This window comes from Peromyscus leucopus, chromosome 2 (assembly GCF_004664715.2).
Source record: "Peromyscus leucopus breed LL Stock chromosome 2, UCI_PerLeu_2.1, whole genome shotgun sequence".
Lineage (NCBI taxonomy): Eukaryota > Metazoa > Chordata > Mammalia > Rodentia > Cricetidae > Peromyscus > Peromyscus leucopus.
The window spans coordinates 152,485,087-152,511,643 of record NC_051064.1 but is presented as its reverse complement, the minus strand read 5'-3'; the positions used below and the strand labels follow the sequence as shown (position 1 = coordinate 152,511,643).

Here is a 26,557-nt window from a genome sequence, read left to right as displayed (position 1 = left end):
AAAAATCATGTCAAGAGTGTGCTCAGGGAATGTTATGCATCTGACACACTAGAGAACTGTACTTCCTCAGGAAGTCACAAAACCTTCTAGAAAACAATATATCCACCGCCCCCAAAAGAAGGAGAAACATTGCCAGCCTGTCAGGAATCACCCCAGAAATGTTTCACCTTCTAGATCTACTCCAAACCTCTGCTGAGAAGGGGCTGCCCACATGGGTCACAGTGTGGGACAGCATTGGCCTAGAGACTGATAGACACCCCAGTTAAGAAACCATAGAAAACAACTCAGACACCTGCCTCTGGGGGTCAGTTCTTAAGGTGAGGGGCAGTCTCAGCTAACCGAGTCTGGACCTGGATGGCCATTGCTGGATCCAGATTGCAGAAGACCCAAATCAAACACAGTCTAGTAGCCCTACCGCCCCCATGCACCAGCTTCCACCTGAGCAGAGAGTCAGTCCTGGCACAGGTAGATCCCCTGGAAAGAACACCTGTGGTTCCTTCTGGAAATATCCTGACTAGGAAGCAGACACAGGCCTCACAAACCATGCCTGCTTTTCTAGTTCTCTGAGATTGTCTCCTTCTCCCATGGGCATGGAAGAGATCTTCCAGAATAGGTGCCTCTGGGGCCCTTTGGGGGAGGAAAGCCAGCGACACCACTCCCATTAGTGTTGTCTGCAACAGAAAAGTAAAACACAAAGAAGGGTCCTGACTCCTATGCAGTCACCCCATTTACACTCTGGATCAGAGGCCATGGGGGTTAGCGAATGTGCTCATGATCACTGTGGCATATGGAATTAATGTTAAATGATGGTATGTATGGGATGGTTATAATTTGATGTGTGATGGATGTTTGATGGATGAATTGAAAAAATATTGTGTGGTGTGGATTGTATGCATGTGGGATGTTAATTGAATGTGGTTGGGTTTGAACTTGAATAATGTGGTGGGTGGTTAATGGGTGATATATGATGTAAAATGGGGAAATATGGTATGGTTGGATGATGTATTTGTGGTAAAATGGTGAAAAAATGGTGGATATTGTATTGATGTGATAATGTTGAAAATAAAAAAATGTGTTAAAATTGGTGGTATAATTGTAAAAATGATGATGAAGAAATGAATGTTAATTGTGGGCATGAATGTTTGGATGTATTGGGTTTATGACTGAGATTGTATGGTGGATAATGTGATGAATGAATAATGCATAATATGGATGGTGGTGGAATGTGGTGTAATTTGGGGGGTGGTTATTGAAATTATTTAATTGGCTGTAATTATGGTTGGGATAAAATGAATTTGTGAATGATGAATTAGTTTTGTGTTGTGAATGTGGGGGTTTTGATGTTATGTGAAAGGTTACATTGGATGTTTGTTTGGATGAATAAATTGATTGATTGTAATGACATATAAAAAATAACATGAATATGTTTTTATGGAAATTGTGGGGGTATGGCTGTTAATAAAATGGATGTGTAAAAATGGAAAAGAAAATGTGATATTGGTATGTAAATTTTATAATGTTATGTGTGTAATGGGGTTGTATGATTGGGAAAAAAATTGAAAAATGAATAAAATAAATAAAAAAAAATGACAAAAAATGTTGGGTGTGAATTGTGTAAATATGATATGTTGGATGGGGATAATGGGTGAATGGGTTTATTGGAAATAATTGATGTAACATGTGAAATGATTGTGTATGGGTAAATGGTGTGTATATGGTTGGTAAATGTTATATGATATGGGAATATGTTGTATGGCATTAATAAAATGTTGTGATCATGTCAATGCTATGGTAAGCTTGAGTAAACTACTTAAGGGGGACCAGGGAAATAACTCAGTTGGTAAAATGCTTAATGTGCAAGCATGATAAACTGAGTTTGATTCCCAGAACCCATGTACAAAGCTGCACATCTGTAATCTTGGCACTAGAGGAGGGGATAGGTGAACCCTTGGGGCTCCCCAGTCTAATGATGAGCTACAGTTTCAGTGAGAGGCCCTTCTCAAATATAAGATGATGAGTAATTGAGGAAGACACCCAAAGTTACCTCTGACCTCCACACGCACATGCACACGCACACACACCTGCATGTACACAATACACCTAGCCACATAGAACACATATATATTACTCAGTGCTCTCTCACACACATAAATAAATAAATAAATACTTCTTCTCTTCCACATCCTAGACTTGAATAGATTGGGGACCAAAAGAGACCCAGGCAGATGGTAGGGGGCACCCTTTATTCATCTGACATTTGCTCAGCAGTGATACTGGAACACAGAAGTAGGGACAGTTATTATGTTGAATGGCTTCTACTATGCAAGGCTGACTTGGCTGTACCTTTGTCTATGAGTCACTTCAAACATGCCCATTCTGAGGCAGAAGTCTCAGGCCAAGCTCATATTCGAAGGCGAGCTTAACATGCAGCCCAAAGCCCATCACCAATAAAGTGTGTGAAACCTAATCTGAAATCAGCCTACCTTGTATCTTAGTCTCTTCATGTCTAGTGCCAAGAGGGCTAGGCATAAGGAGAAAGGATGTCCCAGTTGGACTGTAGTCAGTGTACCCTAAGGTTCATCTCTCTTCAACCAACTGGACAATGGCTGAAGTCCAGGCATACTGAAAAAAATAGAGCATGGGAAGCAGAGTCATCACAAAACAACATTTGGAGGAAAAGTTCCTCATGCAATACCATCAAAACAAGGGCTGAGCCTCACCAGCATCCTTTCATGTGCACATACCTGGGCCCACTCAGGGAAGAAACTGGCATTGGCCCTTTGCAGTACCTCCAAAGACAATATTGTCTGCACCAAGAATCCTTTGCCAATGACCATTTTTGTATGTCAAAGAGCACCAAGAACTGTTCTTTGTAGAGATTGGCAAGGTCTTTGCTTAGACTTGGCCTGTTGAGATTTGAGCTATTTCCAAGAGTTGACCTCAAAACATTGGGCTGATACAGAAGGTAGTGAGTCACTGCACTCCTCTATACCCATGTGTTCCAATGAAAGGGATGAGTGCCCAGTGACTGTCTGCTGCCGGAGAGGTACCAGATGTAAACCTAGCAGGCTTCTCTAAGCACCTACCATGAGTCATGTCACAAGCCAGCCACAGTCTCTGTGCTGGGGGATATAAGTCACCATAAAGTTGAGCTCCAGGAAACAGACTCAGGGTGATGATTTCAGTAACATTGACCTGGGAAATATTATGACTGTGGTTCAGAGAAGACTGGCCAAGAGGGTTGACAGGCCCTTCAGCACAACCCAGAGAGAGAGATGAGAAAGAAAATGATCCAAACTTAATAGGGAGATGAAGAAAGGAAGTCCAGTGGGCAAAGGAAGGTATGGAAGAACATGGGTCTTCCTCAGTTGTCTTGAAATGTCTTCACTCATTCCTTTGTTCTCCAAACCTTCTTTGAGCACCTACTATCTACATGGCTCTAGGATTCAGACAGATGAGATCCTCAAGACACTCACCATTTGAGGGAGGAGAAGTAAGATGAAAAATGACCATCATGGTCCAGTCCATCTGTGCTGCTGAGGATCCCTGATGAGAAACTTCCAAGTAGCATCCCAGGAGAGGTATCCTATGTTCTGGCTCCATATTACTGGAAGATGTTCTCTTCTGATCACTGGGGGAATCCAGAGAGTTCTAGTGTTATACATCCATACAGCCATCTATCCATCTACCCACTCAACACCCATCAGTCCACTCATTCAGCATCTACCCATACACCCATTCAACAATTTCAACAATCATTAATCCACCCATCTATTCAACATCCATCTACCCATTTAACATATATCTACCCACTCATTTAATATTTGTTAATCCATCTATTCAACATCTATGCATCCACCCATTCAACATCCATGCATCCATCTACCCATTCAACATCTATCTATCCACACATTCAATATCCATCTGTCCATCCATCCATCCCCATGTATATTCATTCAACAATAGCCCAAAACCCATCCACCCGTCTGATATTCATCTACTCACTCATCATCCACCATTTAATGTATAATTATACATCCACTCATACATACATCCATCAATTCCATCCTACTCATCCATCCAAAATCCATACATTCATACACCCATCCATCTATCTACTCATGAAAACATCCAATGGACCTCAACTAAACACTTGTTCCAGCACAGACCCCAGGGAAGCTTCAGTTGCCTTAGGCAACCCTGGGGTTGTGAGACTTTAAGGAAAAGTAGAGGAGAGGTTAGCTAGAATAAGTAACCCATCCTGACACAGTATGAAAGTGGTTGACGAGTAGCCAGTGCTCACTGTTCTACCCATATGTACCTTTCTACTTGTACAACCTATAGCATATTTCCAGATTACTTTGTGCCTCAAATGCAGTTCAAACTGTGGCCATCCCTTGGGGAAACATGAGCTTTCAATGACTAGATAGCCAGTTTACCATTGACTACAGCATCACACAGCCTGTAGGGAGGTGACTCCTGCTGAGGGTGAGATAAGAAAGGCCAGGGCCAGCAGAGTGGCCTGGGCTTTGCACATCACTGCCTTCTCTAAGGAGCAATGGAGCGGGAGACTGCCATTTATAGCCAAGCTGCACCAAGTTCTCCTGAAGTTGCGCCCAAGAGACCCTCCCCACATGTTGCTTATGATGACTGCTGTGACAGTGATGGGCATGACAGAGGGGGAGCGTTTAACAGCCCTTCCTGAAGTTGTATGCCTAGGGTTCAGAAGTCCCACTGGACACTAAGCAGGGATCTATTCCAGCATGCTGGGTAGAGAGGCCCAGGACTGTTGGTGGGCTGCTCAGTCTTGTATTCAACTCCCATGTATGGGGCCTTACAAAGAAAGCCCTTTGTCAAACAAAGAAAGATCTGGGCTTACACCAAGGCCCTGCTCCCACAGGCCGGAGATCTCATGTGGCCCCAACCACATGGCAGTGGCTAGCCCACCATGGGGAACTCCTCCCGCATCCGCTGTGGGGGTTGCTACTTCACAAACACTGCAGTTTGTCACTATCTAAAAGCCAAAGAAAGGTTATGTGTGTGACACCTCCCAGGCCCTGCCTGCCCTCAGAAGAGCCACTTCCTGTGACAAACCTAGCACTGCACCCCCTGAGCAGGGGTGTGGCCACAAGCATTTGGTTTGGGGTTGTGGGATCTTACTATATTTTATGATTTAAAAAAAAAAAAGCAAAAGCACCTTGCTTTGGAAGATTGGGCCAAGTCTGTGCCAGCATGCAAGCTCCAGGCTTGGGGCTCTGCCTGGCCTGTACTTAACTCAGAGAAAACTTGGACTTGAAATATTGCTGAAGTTATTTGAGTTTGAACCACACCAGCACTGTTCTGGATAGACCAGACTAGCAACAGTGACCTGTGTCCCTCCTTCTGCCAACAGCCTGAGTTGGGGCTCTGGGCCCAACCATACCAAGGACTGCTGTAGGCGATGTGGGGGAGGCTCCAAATTTGGGAAGACACTGAACACTTAAGAGTATTCTGCAAGTCGCTGGGGGACTTGGAGGATTCTCTCAGAGGGCCTTTGTAAAGTACATGGCCCCAGACATAGCTGTGCTTATGATCTGGGGTCAGCCAACTGTAGCAGAACCAGAGATGGGTGTTCCTACAATGCAAGGAACGGAGCATGCGTGGAGTGGGCTGAGCTTAGCATGCAGAAGAGACCCTCTGAGCTGATACTCATTGGGAGCATCCATGGGGGAAGCAGACATTTGTACCCATGATGCCTTAGAGTTTTTGTGCCACTCAAGTTCAGAAACTGTGATCACCTGTTGGTGAGATCCAAGGAGTCCCTACAGGACTCAAATCTGAGCAAGCAGACACTGTGACTCCAGAAGTCTCTATGAGCAGCTGGGCTCATGGTCACTTTCCTTATAGGTTCAGGCTCACACCTCCCCCAAATCTTTGTCTTCTACATACAAGTTGACATACCATCCCTGTGCATGCTGATAGATCAGGTTGTGACATCAGATGTTTGACTCTGAATGGCCTGGACTTCTGTCAGGGGGTTGAGTTCATCAAAGCATCCTCTGAGAGTAACTTATGTGACTATCAGATGGGGTGACTCTGATGCTACCTGGACTGTCAACCCTGGCTTTGAGAAGTTGGAGCAGGGTAGAGAAGGTCCTCATGACAAGAGTCACCAGTTTGACTTCTTGGGAGAAGTAAAGGCAGCAACAATATAGAGAAACTTAACTTACCCGATAATCCCTACTCCAGAGCTCCTGAAGGACAGCCCAGCGCTAATCACCCCACCACACAGTTCACAGAGAGGGTCATGTGTATTCTGCAGACTGGGGAGGGGTCCTGCTTGGAGCATCTGTGGTGGCGGGCACTAGTCTCCAGAGCAGACACACAGCAAGTCCCACTACCATCAGTGTTCAGAAATATGTATCCATAACAAGATTGTTGGCTAGTCCCTCGTCCATTCTTGTACCTCCAAGAGGCTGCCCAGAGCTCATTATCTGTGCAGGTAGCCATGGGCTGGGGAGCAGAAAAGAGGCTCTCTAGTTTCCTAAGTGGACACTGAGGCAGGACCCCAGACAAGACACACTATCCAGTTGAGAGTGATGAATGCTAAATACTAGCTTCCCAGAGGGAGAGGTGACCACTCTCATGGGGGAAGAACATTCATTCTGAGAGTTCTCATCCACCCACAGTCTAGTGGGGTAGATGTCTGACCTGCCAGGCCCTAGATTTTAGCAGACTCTCTTCCCACCAGTTGTTGCTAATCACCTAAGATGCTTCTGTCCTGGCCCTGTCTATGCCTCATACCTCCACTTTGTGGAAGACCAGAATGCTAGTATGAATCACCAAGTTGACCTTTTATTTCTTGTGGCTCAGGGTTACAGCCCATGACCAATGAGACAAGCCACAGATGCCAAGATGGTCAAGCCATGTGACCCACCTCAGTCACCCCACTCAGGCCACTGTGTGCACTGTGGGGATGGTATGATGGCCACTGAAGGACATCCTTGGTATGTTTGCAGTAAGGTCGCAGGAAAGGCTGGTGACCCAGCTTCTACGGCAGGCATCAGGGAAGAGCCCTCGCAGCTCCAGGCTTCCAAGGCTCCTCTTCTCTTCTATTGTTTGCCTGAGATTCAGATGTACGAGTCCCCTAGAGGCTTCAAGTCACTCAGGCAAAGCACATCACACCCAAGTCCTTTTCCACTTCACCATACTGCCCTCTTCCTTCAGGCAAAATTCACAGATGCTGGCAGGAGCGTCATTCCCCTGCTAGGTGAAGCCTGGGCCAAAAAGAGCAAAGAAGGAAAGGGGAGAGAAAGTTAGCATAGCACATAAGGGCTGGAACGCACGGAGCTACAACTGAAAACAGTTTAAAGAGGAAGCAAGTATCAGTCTGGATGCACAAGGCATGGAGAGATCATCTGTGTGTCTGGGATATGTGCATACAGCCTAGAGAGTATCAGAGTCTGAGAACTGGGTGTAAGAATGCCAGGAACCTGAGTGTTCACAGGCATTTGGGTGTCTGAGTAACTTCTGGTGTATGGCTCCCTTCAGATGTTCAAAGGCCTGTGTGGGGCTCATACTAGAAAATAGGGACTTCAGTGAATTTTTGTGACATGCATTTCTTGATGTGGCTTTGAACCGAGAGGATCTGCCTGTGACTGACACAGGAGCCAAGTTCTCCAGGTGTGGAACTGGGACGTCACCAGCACCTGTCAGAAGAGTCCCTGGTCAGGCAGCAATCCTCCTTCTGCGGCATCCAAACCCTGAGCCGTGCTCTAGGGTCTGTCCAAGACCCTGTAACTCTACCCCTTGCCTCCACTGTGCACCAATACCCTGGCAACTGTCCAGTGGAGGCCAAGGCCAGAGAGGGGATAGAAAGTCCCAGACAACTTCTTCCAGGACTGAGTCCCAGAAGACACACTCCACCACTCTCTCCCTCCTGTTCCTCGATTCCCTCCCTCTCAGCTTGAACAGATGGGCCCTGACCTCCTGGTCTCCAGAGCCAGGCCCCTGTCTGCTGGCAGCAGCACACCCCATCCTGCCGCCATGTTTCTGCTTAGCACTTGGTCATGTCACCACCAAGCCCATAATGAGCGTCAGGTTCAGATTTATGAGCTCATTCAGGTTCCGTGTCCGCCACACCGAGGTGTCTCCAGAAGGCCCTCTCTCCTCTCTCTGTCACAAGAATGGACTTTCTGTTTTGGCTCCTTGTGGATGTCATAAATCATAACCATTGTATGCTTGCTCACACATGTGCCTCTGTGTATCTGTGTGTGCATATGTGTTCGTGTAGTATGTGTGCCCAGGTGTGCATGAAGGTGTGGAAGAGGGTTGTGGGACACTTGCAACAGTCCTGCAGATACCCACCACACCGTGAGCTTCTAGAGAGCATGCTGCAGCCATAGGGCACAGGCCAAAAAGGTGGCTCCTTCCTGCAGGCTGGGAATCCATTAGGTGAGCTGACGACAGACGCTCTATACTCCTGCCTGTGTGCACATCCCATACGGAGCCAGCCCCTGGCCATGCCCATTAAATGTGAAAGAGTTAGCCCAGCAGAGAGCCACAAATTAAAAGTGCAGGAAACCTCAAATGATGTGCAAAAAAAATTGTCAAGGGTAAGAGGATTTTTTTTTCCATCCCTTCATTTCTTAACTCAGCATTTCTGATGGGGGTGATTGATGAGCTGGGGAAGCTGGCAGGAACATGGGGGCAGAGAGGCCAAGTGGGGGCAATTGGGCAGAAGGGCCACTTCCACCAGCAATTATGAGAGTCCACAGGCTCAACCCCAACAACTCCAGAGCCAGACTTTCAAGTGGGTAGGGCCCAGACTCCAAATCTGGACGGAGGTTCAGCTCCACAGCCACACGAAACCAGCCAAGAGAACACCAGCACCCTCGATCACGACTCTTCGAGTCTCATGTACGAGCAGAGCCTCACGCCTGGGTCCTCATCCCCTTGCCCCCTGTGAGCTCTCAGATGTCCTTGGAACTATCAGAGCTACGCAGCTCCTGCCAGAGCTGAGGCGCAAACAGAGGCCCCACTCCAGATCGGAAAGGCTTGGCCGATGCTGTTGCCTCTGGCACCAGGGCCTTGGCACTTGCTACCCCCTGTGCAGTCAGGGACATGTGCTCAGCTGCCTGTGGCTGTGCCCTTGATACTCTAACACCCAGGCCTTCCTCTCAGCATCCCGAGAACCCCCAACCCCGCAAACACTGGTCAGCGTCCCAGTGGGCCACCTGAGGTCCCCTCAGCTAGGGAGTGTCACTACGACTCCATTTCCGTAAGTACATCAAAGCCCTGCCTCAGAGGCAGCATTGCCAGGGACCCATGAGGAGCCAGGCCTGCTCAAGGGGTTCTAGGTCTTATAGAATGCCACCCCTCCCCTAGTGTGTCCACTGCTGTTCAGGCCTGAGATGGTAGCTTCTCCCTCCCTGGGAGGAGAAGTTTAGTATTCACTGGGCACCCCTCGGATATAGAGAATCTGGTCTCTGAGAGAAGAAACAACAGGCTCATGGTGACCACACTGGAGAAGGGTCTTCCTCAAGTCTTTAGGGACCACCAGGAAACCAGTCATCCAGAGGGTCAGGAGCTAGTGAGAGATGGAAGCCTGGGCAGGTCATGGACGAGGACCAACAGCAATAGCAACCAAGTCACCTTCTCATAGGAATGACTTTGTCTTTTTCAAAAATATCCCAGCTGACCCATGACTATGACCCCTGAGCACACACATGCACATGTGCACACACATAAGTAAAGATTCTTGTGTATACACATGAGCACATGCATATATATAGATAACACATGTTTACACATGGGGTACATAGCTGTATATGTATAGCCATAAGCATGTGCACACATGTACACTCTTTGCATGCACGCATATATATCCATATGACCAGCTGGATCTCAGCAATCTCCCAAGCACTTGAACAGAGTCATTACTAGCTAATTAGTAAAGATTGTTCTTGGGGAAATAGGCCTTAACTCTGAGAAATTAACAGCCAAACCCCAGTAAAGTCTTGGGGACAGAGCCCTGTATGAAGACTGCTCATTCTCAGCACTGCTAACTAGTTATCCCGGGCCCTGAACCATAAAGGGGAAAAAAAAAAAAAAAAACAGAGCGACAGAAAAATGAGAAAGAGACACACATAGTGAGGGACAGGACCTGGGATTCTGCACCATCTGCCTAGAGGTCTGTGTGGCAGGGATCCACAGGAGATCCTGGCCCCTCTGGGGGGGAGGAGGGGTCCTCTGGGTCCTCTGGTCTCTGGGCAGCTAGCCCTTCTTGATCCCTGTGTCGGGGGTGGGGGAGGTGTGAGCTGCCTTATCGGGTAGAGGTCCAAGCCTGTGGGCTGACGTCCTCAGCAGCTTCCTGCAGAGTCATCAGTTGGGAAGAGAGTCTGAGATGTCTGAATGCCTAAGGAGGCTTCTCCCTGCTTGGCCTTGGTGACTTAAGCCCACTTCTTAAGAATGGGAGACCTGCCCTTCTGAACATGGCCTCAACATATGGCCACTGTTCACTCTGCCTTCATCCTCTCCAGGCTGTAGGGGTCACCCAGGGATGTGGTTGGACTGGCCTTGGATTAGAGCAAGGCAGGCAGGGACCTCCAAGGGTGTGTAAGGAGTAGGGAAGGCATCATCTTACCCCTGAGTAGCAGGACCTTGAGTGAACTCCCAGCGTCCCGGCTAGGGTGAGACAGCCACTGCTGGGTTCAGACACCTGTGGAGATCTCCCTGGGCCCTCCCCTGAGCCCCAGATGAGAGGGGAGGCCATATCTCTATCCTAACGCCTCCAGAGTTGAGGGTCCTGCCTCTCAAGACCTGCTCCCTAAGCTAAGAGAGGAGTGTAGTCGGGCTCCCAGCTTTACCAACAGCATGAGAAGAAAGTCAGGATCCCAGGCTGAGGGGCCCAGGCTCTGTGCAGAGCACTTTCTTCAGCCCAGCACCTGCACTTTGGGCACCTCCCATCTCCACCTTCCCAGGCACAGCATACAGTTGCTTCACAGCCTCATCCGCAGCGAGCCTGGACTGGTGAGGCCTCTTTGCTGATTCTGGGCTGAGGAACATGAGGGCAAGTGGTTGAAGACTTGGCTACTTAACCCAAGTCTCTGCCTGATGGAGTCAGGGTTGAGCTACCACTGCCTCATGCTTCCAGAGAATCCACTGGTCACCCAAGTGAGCACACGGGGCCCTGGGATCAGGCATTGCAATGTGTCTGCAGTCATGCCCCTGGGTTCTGCAGGGCCTCCTGCTCCATACTCTGAGTCTCTCCTACCAGGTCCCTTCAGGCTACCATCCTTTGTCGGAAACCTAGGGGTCACTGACAGATTTCAACTGGGAGACAATGCAATCTGAGGGGGAGAAAGACCCACTCCTCATCTATGTGCTCAGGGTCTGACTTTGTGTCAAAGTCCTTGGGGACAAGGGAACGGGTGTACAGAGGCAGAGCGTGTGGCTTCATTGTTTTGTGCTGACACTGAACTTTTCAAAGGAATTCCAATGTCTGCCATGGGTGTACAAGGACCTTGAAAAGTGCATGCTGAGTGTATAGAGCTGCACCTTCACTGGGCCCTTCAGACTCCCATTACTCCTGCCTTCTTGGACTCCTACCCATCTGGCCACTCCTTCCTCCTGGATACCCTACCCACCTAGACAGCCCTGCCCACCAACCTCCCTTCACACACCCTGCCTTTTGTGTGCCCGGCTAGCCAACCCAGTTGCTGTTAGCTTCAAAGGCTTTGAATTGGGGTCTACCATAGGCACTGAACAGAGCAGGCATGAGCTGGAAGGCTCTGTTGCATCTGCAGCTGCCAGCTCGTGGTTCAGGTCTTGCAAGCAACCCTCAGGGAGGGGGTCGGGGCGCATGAGGGGGACAGATCAGCAAACAGGCCCCTGAAGAGAGTTCAGAGGACAGCAGCAACAACAAAGCAAAGCCAGCCCCGCCAGGCCTGCCTGTTTGTGCAGGACGTGGTGAGGAAGCATGACGTTTGCATGCTGGCCAGCATCAAACTGAAACTTTCCAATTTTAAGGAAACGAAATGTTTTTCTGTCATTCAAGGGATGTGTTATCTGACAGGAGCATGTCTGCACAGGCACACGTGTGCACGTTGGCACATAGGTACATGCACATTTGGACACACACTCACATACACACACCCAGGCTCACGTGCAGCTGCACACCCTGGTAACACCTTTACCTTCAGAAACACTTTCTCTAGCCCGACACCCCCACTGTCCCTAGCGGAGGGCTTGTGTCAGGCACAGAAGGCTCTGCTTCCTCACACCTGGACAGCCTGCTGGGTGGCTTCACCATGCTGGAGACTCGTCAGTGCTTGGCCTGACTGTGAGATGCTATGCAAGAACAGGAAAGCCACCCTCTTCTCCACCCGTCTCTGGAGGCTCCCGGGACCAGGTGGGCTGGGTGGACAGGGCCTCTCCAATGCGTAGGACTGGCTGCTGGTCTCAGCCAACCTGCCGTCCTGCCTGAACCTCTGAGGCCAGTGCAGCCCAGCACAGCACATGGGGCACCTCTGACCTGAGTGCGCTTCTTTCCCAGCAGATCTCTGAAGACTTGGGCAGCGAGAAGTTCTGTGTGGATGCCAGTCAGGCTGGGGCTGGCAGCTGGCTCAAGTACATCCGTGTGGCGTGTTCCTGTGATGACCAGAACCTCACCATGTGTCAGATCAACGAGCAGGTAGGTCTAGGCCGGTCACTGTCCCTGTGAACTGTCCTTGGAGACAGGGCACCAAGGTGGATGGTTGTTGAGGTGCGGGTCAGCCATGCCTCTGGTAAGATCATGGGTCACCTGCTAAGCTCTGTCCTGCCACAGGGGGTGGCCATTTGACACCTGCCCAACATGGGCTACCTGAAGAACTTAGCTGCCCCAGAATACTCCACGAGAGCAAAGACCACAGAGCAAAGGTCAGAAGAATTTGTCTGAGGCTGATGTCATTGGAGGACTGAAAGCTGTGGTTTTTAAGGCCAGCGGGAACAGACAGGACCTCAAGTCACAGGGTCCACATTCCCTATAAATGCCAAGAGACATGGGAAGAGCGGCAGACAGGAACAAACGGGAAGGAAACTTGCCTAAACCCTAGTCAACCACATTTCCAAAAGGGTCCACATTGGCCAGTCTGACAGCACAGAGATGCTTCCTAGACCAGGAAAAATGCCTAAAGCCCACAAGTCAAAACCATGGCATGACCTACTGCCAAGGACATGGTCTTGCATTAGCATGGCCTCTCGACTCTCTCAGAGTAAACTGAGCTGAGCAAGCCTTACTTCTGCCTCGGTCCTCTCAGAGGCTGAGGAACCTACAGTTCTGAGCTCAGTTTCTCAGAACAAAAACCCCCATAAGTTCATTGGCTCCTCTAGCTCCATGGCTTGCTGCTGCATTCCCAGGGCAGGGGTCCAGACCCGAAAGCCTTCAGGAGAGAAGATGTTCTGTTTCTTTCCACTCCACTGGGCACAGTGGCCAGCAGGACTTTGTCCCTTTTGTAGCTTTAAGTTTGACCCTGCAGACTTCAGTACTCCAGCAAGGCCTCGTGTACGTAGAGCAGGCGTTCCTCTCGGTACCAGATCAGCCCTCCCCGCAGAGCAATTTATTCTGCCTGTGTCTTAGGGCTACATGTGAGATTTTGTTGGAGAAAAAAGGGTCCATTTACTTTAAAAGCCATTCGTGAAGACCACGTAACAAAGACCTCTTTCTTGTGTTGCCTGTGCAAGCTGTCTAAAGTGGTTCGAGGCCCTTGACTCTGGAGAAATATTTTGCATTTAAAAAGACAACAAGGAGGCTGTAGGGGCTCCCTAGCCTTACAGGCTGCCTCACAGCACCCCTCCAGAGCTGTCTCCTCAGCTCTTGGGCTCAGTTTGGACCTAGCAGTGGATCCAGCAGACGCTTGTGGTTCCAGACGAAGCCAGGACCAGGGGCTCTGCTGCGAAGACTTCCACGACCTTCTACTAGAACCAGAGGTTTTGAGAAGGAAAAAAGACAACTTTCTGACTGAGGAACTTTGAGTGCAGAAATAACAAGCATGACATTAAAAGGGAACATGGAAGAAAAACTTCCTGCTTCTGGAAAAAAGAGGCAGAGTGACAGAAGACTGAATGTAAGGTGCACAGAGCTTGGCCTAGCCCCCTCTCAAGCTCAGGTCTGCAGAGCCCCGAGTCCTGGGAAGCATTGGGCGGTCGTCTGCGTGCAGGGATGGGCATCTGTGTGATGCTGGCAGAGCAGCGCGGACACGGGTTCTCTTAAAATCGCTGCTAGAAGTTAGCTAAAGTGCAACCGTGGGCTATGAGTCTTTGTGGGGCAAGCTTTTAGAACACACAAAAGTATAGTCCTCTCAAAGAAACACTGGCCTTCAAAAACTTTTCCCCCTCTCTTCATCATTTCAGGGAAGGTTACTTAAACTACCATGTAGGCTTACAGAGAAGTGATCACCTTGCAGGGAACTCTCTTTTCATTTCAGACCATGGCAAGAATGTTCCAGGTTAGAGTGATTGGCAACCTTGACCTCCCTGCATCCTTTTGGTTCAGAACCACTGCACCCCCCAGCCTTTCCCAGCCCTGTGTCCTGTGTCCTGTGCCCTGTGCTCACACACTTGACTGTATTGCGTGACTAGTGTCAAGTCAGACTTACCTGTGCCTCCTTACCTGCTGTCTGTCTCTCTTGTATGTGGCCTTGCAGGGTGAATTCTCCCTGGTTTAATCCCATGCATAGGATGACAAATAGCCCTGTGTTCAGAAGGAACTGGAGATTTAGGCAAATGCTACTTTCTGGAGGGTCCAGAGCCAAAATTGCCACCCAAACTTGGGGTAGTTCCACCCCTAAACCTCACACTGAGACCCCTCTACTCTGAGGAGAATAGAGCCCCCTCTCCACTGGAACCCACAGACTCACAGCAAATATTCACCAGTTACATGAAACAACTTCCCGAAAAGAAAAATAGATAACAAACTAGAAATAACAGAAATTAATAACTAGAAACAAAATAGAATAGCAAACTAGCTGTTATTCTCCCCAAAACAGAGATGTGTACACACACACACAGACACACACAGATACACAAACACACACACACAGATAGACATACACAGATACACAGACACAGATGCAGACAGACATACAGACACACACAGACACAGACACACACAGATACAGAAACACACACATACAGATACAGACACACACAGACACAGATGCAGACAGACACACAGACACAGATGCAGACACAGACACACACAGAGACACAAACACACACAGATACACACACACACACCCCTACCCCTCTTTTTTTCTCTTTCCCTCCCTCTCTCCTTCTCTTTTTCCTAGATGGCCATATAATCCCTTCTACTTCCTGGCCATCCCATGAAGACAGTTGTCCCCGCAGAGTAGCACTTTGACCCTCTCCGTGGCTGAATACAACTTCCTGGAGATACTACTAATACAAGATTCCTGAGGACAGGCAGGCTTCTCTTTGAGAAGGAAACACTGAAAAATGTCGGTAGTGTTTCTCAGATTCTTTTCTCCCTCCCAAGAGTGTCTACAAAAACTTCTAGGCAGTCAGGAACACTATACACCCACAGGTGCATACACAATACATGTGTGCACACATGGGTGCATGTACATACTTAAACATGCAGTCATGTGTGTAATCTCATGTACTGTGAGCATATACACACATGTACACATGTACACAGCACTCCCAGGACATCGCAGACCCTGAAGGGAAGGAGCTCACGACCAAACATCTACACTGAAGAAATGATGCTGCACTATCCAGGGTATCCGTGAAGAAAATACAGCAAGTTAGAAAAGCATAGGCCTTCTTAATTCAAGGTTCAAGATGCAGGACTCCAGCTCCAGTATCCAAAAGAGAGAGAAGAACAGCAGAAGCCCCCGCATCTTAAGCAAAAGTCCTGGGAGCTACAGTCACCAGAAGAGATGATCTGTCCAACATATGGAGGAGAGGTGGCTGTAGACCGAACACACCAGTCAACATGAGGAATGGAAACCTGGGATCCCTAGACTCTGCTCGGAATGGTCAGGACCTGGGCTTGAGTCAGCTCAGAAGCCTGGATTTCTGGTGTCCTGTGTCCTCGGGAGAGACGCACATGTCAGCTGCACATAGAAGATGGGGGCGAGAGCATGCCTCTCGCCATCCCAGGGCTGCACCTGTCCCGCTGGCTGCTGCAGGCGCTGTGACGACCCAGATAGGCTCTGCAAGCCATAGCAGTTCACCTCCTGGTTCTACTGAGAGTCCCCTTAGCCCAGCCACATGCCCTCACCCCAGCCTTGCCTGGCGTGTTCAGACCTGCCTCAGGCCAGAAGACAAAGGTTATCTTTTTATTTGCTCCTCTGCAGCCTTTTGGAGCTGGAGATGTGGGCATGAGAAGTGAGCCCAAGATTCCAAGGGGCTTGGTTCCGGAAACTTCCCTCCAGTGCCCAGCCTGCTGGTGCCTTGACTGTGGGTAGATGTGAAGCAAGTAGCACCTTCTCCAATAGAGCTAGCCAGGCTCCATGCCCCTTGTCCATCTCAGATCCCACCCTGCCTAGTGACAGTGCTGGAAAGTCATTGACCCGGCACCCAGTTTCCCAGCTGAGCTACGAGATTCCCTTCCTGGCGCTCAGTAGCTCCAAGAGTCCTCATGCTCATGGGAAGGGACTGGTCTCATCCTTCATGTCCAGGTGGGAATCTTATGATTCTGAGAAGAGGAACCAGGCATCAGAAGAGACCATGGTAGACTTTGGGTTTTCCTCCTGTATATACAAAGGCCACAGATGGCCTTTGGCCAAGAGTGCACCTGGCCCCTAAAGACCAATAATTTTCCTGCTTTTGAAAACCAAAGGCTTTGAGGTGGCCCATCTGGTAAGAACAACATGCCCACTGCAGAAGTGGGGGACTAGGGCTTTGCCCTGGTATTTGAGGGGTTAGTGAAGCCACAGACCTAGAACATTGCCAGATGCCAAGCAGCCATGAGCAGCCAGTTTTGGGTGCTTTTGCTGTCTCTTCCATCTGAACAGGAGCCTGAGGGTAAACAAGCACCCATGGGCATCTCAGTTCACTTTGGACACCTGCGGAGGAGCCCCCAACCAACCCCCTCCATCAAGACCTCTCTCTTTGGAAAATTCAAAACATCCAGGTCACCCCTGGGTGTTTTTTTTCTCCTGCAATTATGAGCAAATGAGTTGGTTTGAAACATTTAGGAGACACAAGCAGAGTCTGTTACTGAATTTGTTTTAATGTTAAGAGAGAAAAGGAGAGCTTGGAAATAGCGTGACCACAGGAAGAAGGAGGGGATGGGCAGAGATCTATTCACAGAGGGGCTGTTTTCTCTTTTTCAGCATTGCCTCGGTGGGGTGGGAATGTGGGTAGAGGAGGGTTTGCTGGTCAGCGGGCTGAGGGTGGAGGACGGGCTGAGGCCATGCTTTTCAGCAGCCCTGGGAGAGCCATGCTGCTCTGGCTTCCTACAGCCCCTTTCATCTGTAAGAACAACCCAAGCCTGTGCTGTCTATACAACACCCCAGTATTCCATGGCAGGGCAGAGCAGTCGGGGTGCCGGGCCCAGCCCGTGACTAGAAGACTGAGGCATCCACAGCCAACGAAGCTCAAGGGGCAGGCCTGCCCACAGCAGGAGAACAGTCCCTCCTGAATGCATTGAACAGGGTGTTTAAGCAGAACACTCACTGGTCAGGAACTGTGCATCCAAGTGTCCACAGGGCCAGCCTTGATTCTGCTTGGTCCGGTCAAGCCTGGTGGCTGACCACTCCTGCCCAGACCCTCTTTACGTCCAGGGGTGTGATCTGCTACAACTCATATTTTAAACAGGGACATCAGGCCGGAGCCCCTGGCCTTCCTTGACTCTTTTGGCTTTCTCCCTACATCATTTTAAATAAAAAATCATGTATTTTGTTATGGTCCTTTTGAAATGGTAGCGCCAAACAGCTAAATACAGTTTTCTCTTGGAAAGCAGACAAGGTGTAATTAGAGGATTTGTTGAGCCTTTCTTAACCAGTGGACAAAACACTTTCAAAATACCAGTGCAGTCTGGTGAGATGTATCAGCAGGTAGAGGCTCTGGCCACATAATTTAATGACCTGAGTTCAATACCTGGAAGCCCATTAGTGGAAGGAAATAACAAACTTCTGCAAGTTTGTCCTCAGACCACACACACACACACACACACACACACACACACACTGTAATTTAGATTTTTTTTTAATCCTTAAAAAATCTATGTCAAATTTGTTTTAATTTGGGAAAACTGTCACCTGTCAGAGGCTTTCTGTGGATCAAAGGGATCCTCTTTTTTGAAGAGCAGTTAAGTTTAAATTCAACTTTCAACTGTGGTGATGGCCCAATGCAACAGCTGTTTGTCAGACTTTATCTCCCATTAATTAAATGCAATGCCTGGTTGGAAGCCATGTAATGGTGTTGATTATTTAACTGTGTTTTTATAATCCTTATCCAAACTATAGACTAGGGAAGAGATAAATGCATAGGAACTTTTAAATTTTAAGTGACAGAACATACAGTAACGATTATCAAGGCTTAGACACAGATAAAATTGCCCCCCTCCCGGGCATGTGGAGCAAGGACCACACAGATGTAGGGACACTGGAGGAACCACCTGCCTGTCCGCTGACTTTAAGCCCATGCTGTCCTTGTATCCTTCCTGCAGGGGGTTTTCATTTATTTCAATGCTCGGATGCTCAGACTGAGCAGGCTGGGAACTGTGGGGCTGTGCTCTTAACCACTCAGCAGTATCTTCAGTACAAGCCAAGGGCCCTAAAGAGCTGAGAGCTGGCAGCCATTGTAAACTGCCTTCCGGATGTTCGTTTGTGTGAAAGGTTCCTGGGCCTGAACCTGATCCCCAAGCAGGTGTCTACCTTTCAGTGAGAAAGTTCCAAGTTCTCTCTACTACGTGGAGCCACCTCTTTGTGTCTGGAACACGACAGAAGGAAAAGAAAACAGTTTGGGCTGAGCAAAGTGTAGTCAGAGGTAGTGGTGTTGGCCCAAACTCTAAGCTGCCCGTGCTGGATGAGGGGAACTGAGAGGAAGAAACAGAGACTCGACTCCAGGCTCATGTCCCTGTTTCAGAGAGCCCCCGACAGAAGCCATTTGTTAGGCTTGTCATCTCAGCTGTTGGGAAGAAGGGTGCCACCCTCAAGTTCTCAGACAAGGAGTAGCCACCAGACCTGCGGTGACAGGACCCCAGGACTCGTATGTCCCTAAAACACGTGGCACTGTGGTTTAGAAAGAAGGCAATATGCTTCTTCTCGGCAGCCACCCATCCCTCACCCCAAGATGCTGTTGGGGGTCAGACTCTTGGGTTTCTTACTCTCCTTGTTGGCAGCCTCTCTTGTGATGCTCACTAGCCAGAGCACCCCAGATGGATGTAATAAACCAGGTGCAAGAATCTTAAGGGATTACAGGTGTAGTCTCTTATGGCCCAGGCACAGAAGGGGCCTGGAGCATGCAGTGGACAACAGTGCTTACTCATGAGACGCCCTACCCTGACCCCCTCAACCTGGCACCCCAAACAACAGCGCCAGTTCCAACTGAAGTTGGTCTCTGTTAAGGGACGTTACCCAGCCCCACAGACCAGAAACTGGCTTTCTCAGATTGCCTGGCCGATAAGGGCTTTGTGCCTCTTGAAACAGGTCATAAAAGCATGGGCTGGCTTCTGTATGCATCTCCTGTGGTTGCCTAAGGCACAGCCAAGACTTCAGGAAAGTCTATGGAGATTCCTGTTTGGTTTCTTTAGTCCTCCAGGTGGAGGCACACTGGGACACCGTGGCCCCGCCCTGGCCTCTGCAATTAGCACTAATAGGGACTGATTAATTACGTCCGGGGCTCAAAGTCCTACTGGCCACAGTTACCCAGCCTGCCACTTGTGTCCCCCACATGTCCCTGGCCCGGGGCCCTAATGGCCCTACTGTGAGGATGAGGAAGGGACACCTGTGGTCTACTGTGGCTGCAGTTTCAGTGTCCATGCTGGTGGGAGGGTCCCAGAAGTCTCCTGTCTTCAGAACCGGAATAGAGGTCCCTGGAGGCCCGGTGAGCCCAGGAGCAAAGGTGTGGGAGGGTGTGGACTCTCCGGAATCCCCCTAGCCCTCAGAGGGGATTAGGGGAGGGAGGCAGGCTGGATAGCCCCTAGAGCCAAAGTCGGAGTCGGGAGGCCCAGGGGCTTGAGGGTGGGCACGAGTGGGTCCCAGGAGGGAACTGATGGCCATGCAGCCTTCAGAACCAGAGCTGGGTGGCAAGGCTCCAGCTTCCTCTAGCCCAGAGAGAAAGGGGACAGCTTGTGTATGGAGAGGAGCCTTGGAGGCCAGGCAGCTTAACTAGAGGTGTAAGTGGAATGCAGGCCGGGAGGGCCGGCAGCCTGGGAAGGGTGTGGTGGAAGGGAAGGGCGCTCTTCCCTTTACCCAGCACCAGTTGGTAGGAGGTCACACTGCTATCATGGCAGCTATGGCCTCATGCAGTCGGGGTGATGAGAGGTGGGAGGGAGGCCAGTCGGTGGCAAGCTCTAACCCTGACTAGGACCTCAAGGGGCCAGGCCTTCATTCCCCTCTCCTTCAGCCCTTGTACCCAGCACCAAGTCACCCAGCACCCTGGTGCTAAGCCAGAGGCGCGAAGCATGGGCTTGCTGTATGCTTCTGAATGCATTCTGTTGCCAGAGGAAATGCGAATAAGCTTATTCACAGCTGGCACACACCCTCCCCTCTGGCTCAGGGGGTACCTGTGTGGCCTCAGCTCCTCACTCTGGGGCAGCTGTGGGTGAATCCTCTTCTGAAGCAAGGTGGCTTGAGTCTGACCTTTAAGAAAATAAGTTGTCAGCCACAGTGTGATGATGTAAAACCGGTATCTTAGAAAACCATTGGTTTTATTCAAGAAGTCTGTTTGACCCCATGTCTAGTCTCCATTTTAAAGCCTCTGTATTATCCACTGCCCTGTGAATGACTCCCGAGTGTGTTCCTACTATGGCCTTCTCTGTGAAGGAGTGTCACTGATTAAGAGTGTGGGTGTACCTGCAGGCTCCTGACCGTGCACTTCCGCTGTCTGGTGTTCTGGGAGACAGCCAATAGGCACTGGGGCCAGTCAGTGTCCTTTAGTGACTCACGGGTGCTCTCTGGAGCACGTTGCCTTCGGCCCTAAGTAGGACTGTATTCCTGGGAGGCAAGCGGCTACCCCGGGCTCCCTTCAGTGGGTGGGAACAGAAGTATTGTTCATTAGTTTTTGTTTTTGTCTTGTTTTGTTTTAGCTCTGTGTAGCTTTGGAGCCTTTCCTGGAACTCACTCTGTAGCCCAGGCTGGCCTCGGACACACAGAGATCAGCCTCCTGAGTGCTGGGATTACAGGCATGCTCCGCAGTTGTTCATTGTTTATGGCAGGAGAGTCACCCCCTCTGTCCCTGTGCTTAGACAAGTTTGTCTTCTCCTAAAATGTTCTTTCTTCTGCCCTTCCTTCTGTCCTGTACCCTTCCAACAATGCAGAAGGCTAGCCCAGGGCAGCTGATGGACCTGTGCCAGGTCTCCCCAGAGCAGCAGGTGTCTCTGGGGCATTTCTTCAACCCCCAGACAGTCCTAACAACAGAACAGAGTCCCAAGCTCCCAGCTGCTGCAGTAGGCAGTGAGTTACCCTGAGAGAGAAACGGTGTCGTGTGTCTGACGCTTCCAAATAAAGGAGATACTTTTCTGAGCGTCTGAGCTCCTGGGAGGCCCAGGCCCCACATGAGGCAGAGTCTGGGGAAAGTCAGGGAACACACACACATCCCAAATCACCCAAGCCTGTCATGCTCCGATGGCTTAGTCTCCTGAATGGAACAGTCTTCTTCATCTCAGCCAGAAAACCAGGCATGACTTCGGCTTTGGGGGAGACATGATAGCCAGCTACAACCGACATGGTTCAGATCATACTGCTGAACTGGACACACCAAATGTAGCTGTCTCAGCCCAGGGATCCCTTGCTCCAGACATAGAACTACACCCCCCCACCCCCAGACTCCAACCCCCCCCCCACCTGCTAGATGCAGCTCCTGGCAGGCGCTCCCTCTGTCCTAGCCCAGGCTTTCCTGGCTCACAGCTGCCACACTGGTGTAAAAGTCACAGCCTGGCAACATCCTCACCCACAGGGCCTGTGCCCAGCTGGAAAGCACCTTCACAAGCAACCAACACTCTGAACCCTCGGGTCCCCCTACTGCCGTGTCTTATGCTCACATTGACAAGGGAGGTTTGAGAATAGACCGGGGCGTTCCCAATGGGAAGTCACTGTAATCTGGATATTTCCTAGGACACCCCTGGTCGCGGGGGGGGGGGGGGTCATGACACTGAGGATCACCTATCCTTTCTTTAAAAAAAAAAAGATTTATTTTATTCATACGAGTGCTTTGCCTGCATGTATGTCCGCGCACCAGATGCATTCCAGGTGCCTGAGGAAGTGGTAAGCCTCTGTGTGGGTGCTGGGAACTGAACCCAGGTCCTTCACAAGAACAAGTGCTCTTAACCACTGAGCCAACTCTCTGGCTCTCACCTATCCTTTCTGTCAGAGCAGAATGAAACAAATTAAAATGGACTCAGTTCCTTTCCTTTCTTCATATGCTACAAAAGTTCTGGAGACCTTCTTCACAGAGGGATCTGGCCAGTGAGAAGGCTCAGCAGGCCCTTGCCACCAAGGACCTGAGTTAAATCCTTAAGACCCACATGGTTGGGGGAATAACTGATTTCATAAGTCGTCCTGTGATCTCCACATATTGCCCCCAATATACACAAAAATAAATAAGTATAATAAAAGTTGTTTTAATTAAAAAATAAACAATTTGGGAGCTCGGGCGACAGCTCAGCAGTTAAGAGAACTTGCTTTTCCAGAGCAGTGGCTCTCAACCTTCCTGACGCTGCGACCGTTTAATACAGTTCCTCCTGCTGTGCTGAGCACCAGCCATAGAATTATTTTTGTTGCTACTTCATAACTGTTTTGCTAGTTATGAATTCTAAATATCCAATATGCAGGATATCTGATATGTGACTCCTGTGAAAGGGTCCTTCAGTCCCAAAGGGGTCTCGCCCTGGGGGAACCACTGTTCTAGCGGCTTCCCAGCACCCACCTGGCAGCTTGTAATTCCAGTTCCAGGGGATCCAATTCCCTCTTCTGGCTTACTCAGGCACGGCATGCATACATTGTCTACACATGCTGGCAAAATGCTCATTCACATAACATAAACATCTTTTTTAAAAATTAGGTCACGTGGCCCCTTCAGGCCGGCCCCCTGTACGGGTAGCAAGCATTACAGCGTGGGGTAGAGGCTCTGTGGGTGCCTCTGCGGTGACAACACGTGACTTCAGTGCTCACGTACTGTCTTTACTCTCTCTCCTAGATTTACTACAAAGTCATTAAGGACATTGAACCTGGAGAAGAGCTGTTGGCCCATGTGAAGGAGGGCGCCTACTCCCTGGGTGTCATGGCACCCAGCCTGGATGGTAAGACCCTGCAGAGCTGTGGCCCCGAGTCCCCACCCACCTGGGAGAACGTGAGTGGTGTCCCACTCCTGTGTGCTAGCCGATGCCCTGACGGAGCTTCTGCAGACCCCAGGCATATGACTTGGGTGTCTGTCACTGTGGTAAAGACTGTGACCAAAAGCAGCATGTGGAAGAAGGTCTGATTTGGCACATAGATCCCAAGTTACAGCCCACTGATGGAAACTGAGGCAGGAACTAAAGCTAGGAACCTGGGAACGGAGGCCATGGAGGAGCGCTGCTTACTGGCTTGCTCCCCATGGCTTGCTCAGCCTGTTTTCTGATACAACCCAGACCACCTGTTCAGGGGTAGTACCACCAATGGTGGGCTGGGCCCTAAGCCCTCCCACATCAATCATTAATTTAAAAAACGCTCCGCAGGTTTGCCTAGGGGCCAGTCTGATGGAGACATTTTCTCCGCTGAGGTTCCCTCTTCCCAGACAACTCTATCCTGTATAAAGTTGACCAAAAAAACAAACAAACAAAAAAAAAGCCAACCAGTGCAACAGGCTACCAGCCCCTCCCCTAAGACTAGAGACCCCTCCCTTTCATTAGAACCTCAAAGCACATCCTGAATGTAAGAGGGTCTTGAGGCAATGTAGGCAAATTGGTATTATGCTGAATTTTATCTATATAGTGTTGATGACCCAGAAAACTAATTTTTTTGTGTATGTGTGTTTATACACACACACACACACACACACACACACACACACACACACAATGTGCACATGTGTAGGGTATACATGTGTGTGGGCATGTGTTCACATCTGTGCTCATGCACATAAAGGCATGTGGTTGTCCTTGGGTATCTTCCCTGATCACTCTCTATTTTATTTATTGAGGCAGGGTCTCTTATAGAAACTGGAGCTCACAGGTGTGGCTAGTCTAGCTAGCCAGCTTGGCCTGGGGACCATTGTCTCAACTTCCTGAGCCACTGGATTACAGGCAGGCTGCCACATCTACCTGGGCTTTACGTGGATGCTGGGGATCTGAACTCTGGTCCTCACACTTGTGTGGCAAACCTTTTATCCACTGAGACATCTCTGCAGCCCCTGGAGAGGGGCTTTCTTATTACCAGCTTTCTGTAGTAAAGGACCCCAACCTAGTTTGGTTACCTGGGAAGCTAGGCAGAGCCCAGAGCTTTCCTTTGTGAGAGATTACAGCCCATGTAAGAAGGGATAGCAGCCAGGCTGTCTCTTGAAGTGATGCCCAACAATAGTTAAAAGTCCTGGAGAAACATGGGGGAGAAGCAATGGTAGGAAGCAAGCTGAGGGCTGAAATGGATCCTACAATAGGATGAGTCCTTTAGCTCTTGACACAAGTAGGTACCCATCAGGTAGGGTGTATCAGCAGGCTCTCCTGCCTGCCGCTGTGTACCTGAGCACCTCTGAGATGATGCTGGAGAGGAAGCCAGTTTCATACACTACTCCCTTGAGTCTTGGGTGTCTACTTGGGGCCCTGGCAGAGCTGCTTTTGAGATGGGATGAAGTTGGCAATGAGGAATGGGCCTGTGCACACCATTGTCATTGCTGACCTGGGGACTCAAGGGTTCATGTCTGATTTCTTGTGGGGCATGGGAGGTGTTTTTGTGTTCCTGTATGTGCAGGGGAGGTGTACATGTGTGGGCATGCATATAGAGGACAGAGGTCAGCCTTGGCTGTTGCTCATCTGGTGCTGTCTACCTTGTTTGCAAGATGAGGCCTGCAGTAATTAGGCAAGGTCTGGATGGCCGTCAAGCCCCAGGGACCCTTCTGTCTCCGCCTACAGCACGTCCTGGAGATCTAACTTAGGACCTGTGCTGATCGGCAAGCACGTTACTGGGTTATCTTCCCGGCCCTGTGTCTATCCTCTTTTTAAAGGCTGAGCTACTAGTGAACATTAAAACAATGTCCCCTGGATGTTCCTAGAATCTAGAATGAATCTCATTCCCTTCTCTGTGAGACCATGGACTCCCTCAGGAGACACAAGGACTCCCTCAGAAACACACAAGTGATGCCCACTGGATTTAGCAGACGGTTCTGTGACCACACCTGTGGAACCCTGCCTCAGTTTACCTGTTGACCCTACAAGCCTGCCAGTGACCAGAGTGCCTCATTTTTTTTTTCTGCAGCAATACATAGCTCTTTTTTTTTTTTTTTTTAAAGACAGGGTTTCTCTGTGTAGCTTTGCACCTTTCCTGGAACTCACTTGGTAGCCCAGGCTGGCCTCAAACTCACAGAGATCCGCCTGGCTCTGCCTCCCGAGTGCTGGGATTAAAGGCGTGCGCCACCACCGCCCAGCTCACAACACATAGCTCTTAAGCTGTCAGACAAGAAATTGGGGTAGAAGTACCATTTTACCAGTCATGTCCTCTCTGTTGCCTCCTCTAAATTTTGGGTTTAATTAGACCATTGAGAAAACAAAAAAGAACTGCCAAGACTTGTACAGCAGGAGGTGGGTTTCCTTTTCCTTAAAATGATTGTTGAAAAGACCTGTGACTCTTAGCCAGCACCTGAGAGTCACAGAAGATATGTCTTCTGGGCTGAAAGGAGAATCTTTACCTTTGCAGTTCCATTCATATAATGAAACTTCTTTCTTCCAAAAGGTTTTTTAAAGCCTTGATTCTTGTTCACATGCACACCTCCCACCCCGATATTAAATAACCCATTCTACATTTTCCTAATAACTGATCAAACATTTGTGAGCTAATTACTTTCCACACATAATAGTCTGACATCAAATATTTGACTTCCTAACCTCCGCTGTCAAGTTCACTTCTTTGCCACCCCAACAGCTACCCCCCAACACACACCCTAGTTTAACTCAGAATTCACACAGAAAGAAAATGCAAACGCGTCCCTCACTAAGATAATTATCATAAAAAAAAAAAATCTTTTATCCCAGCCCTGGCTAAATGCAGCCAGCCCCTTATCGCCACAGGAATTTGGAGTAGACTCTTGAGCGCTTTTGAGCTAGAGTTGTAGATTAGGATGCGGGTGCCGCGTAATTGTGAACCCCTCGGTCTCGGAGCCATTAGGCAGGGGTTTATTTTTCTGTTACATTCCTGTTCAGCCGAGAAAGTTG

At 49.5% G+C, this 26,557-nt stretch overlaps 1 protein-coding gene across 1 annotated transcript in view; it reads left to right on the top strand.

Annotated features, from left to right (window-relative positions):
- Prdm16 (PR/SET domain 16) overlaps positions 1-26,557 on the top strand; it is a 317,111-nt gene that overhangs the window by 258,720 nt on the left and 31,834 nt on the right. Inside the window, 2 exon segments of the mRNA XM_037203251.1 lie at positions 12,539-12,673; positions 23,353-23,455. Coding sequence (XP_037059146.1) covers positions 12,539-12,673; positions 23,353-23,455 — 238 coding nt within the window.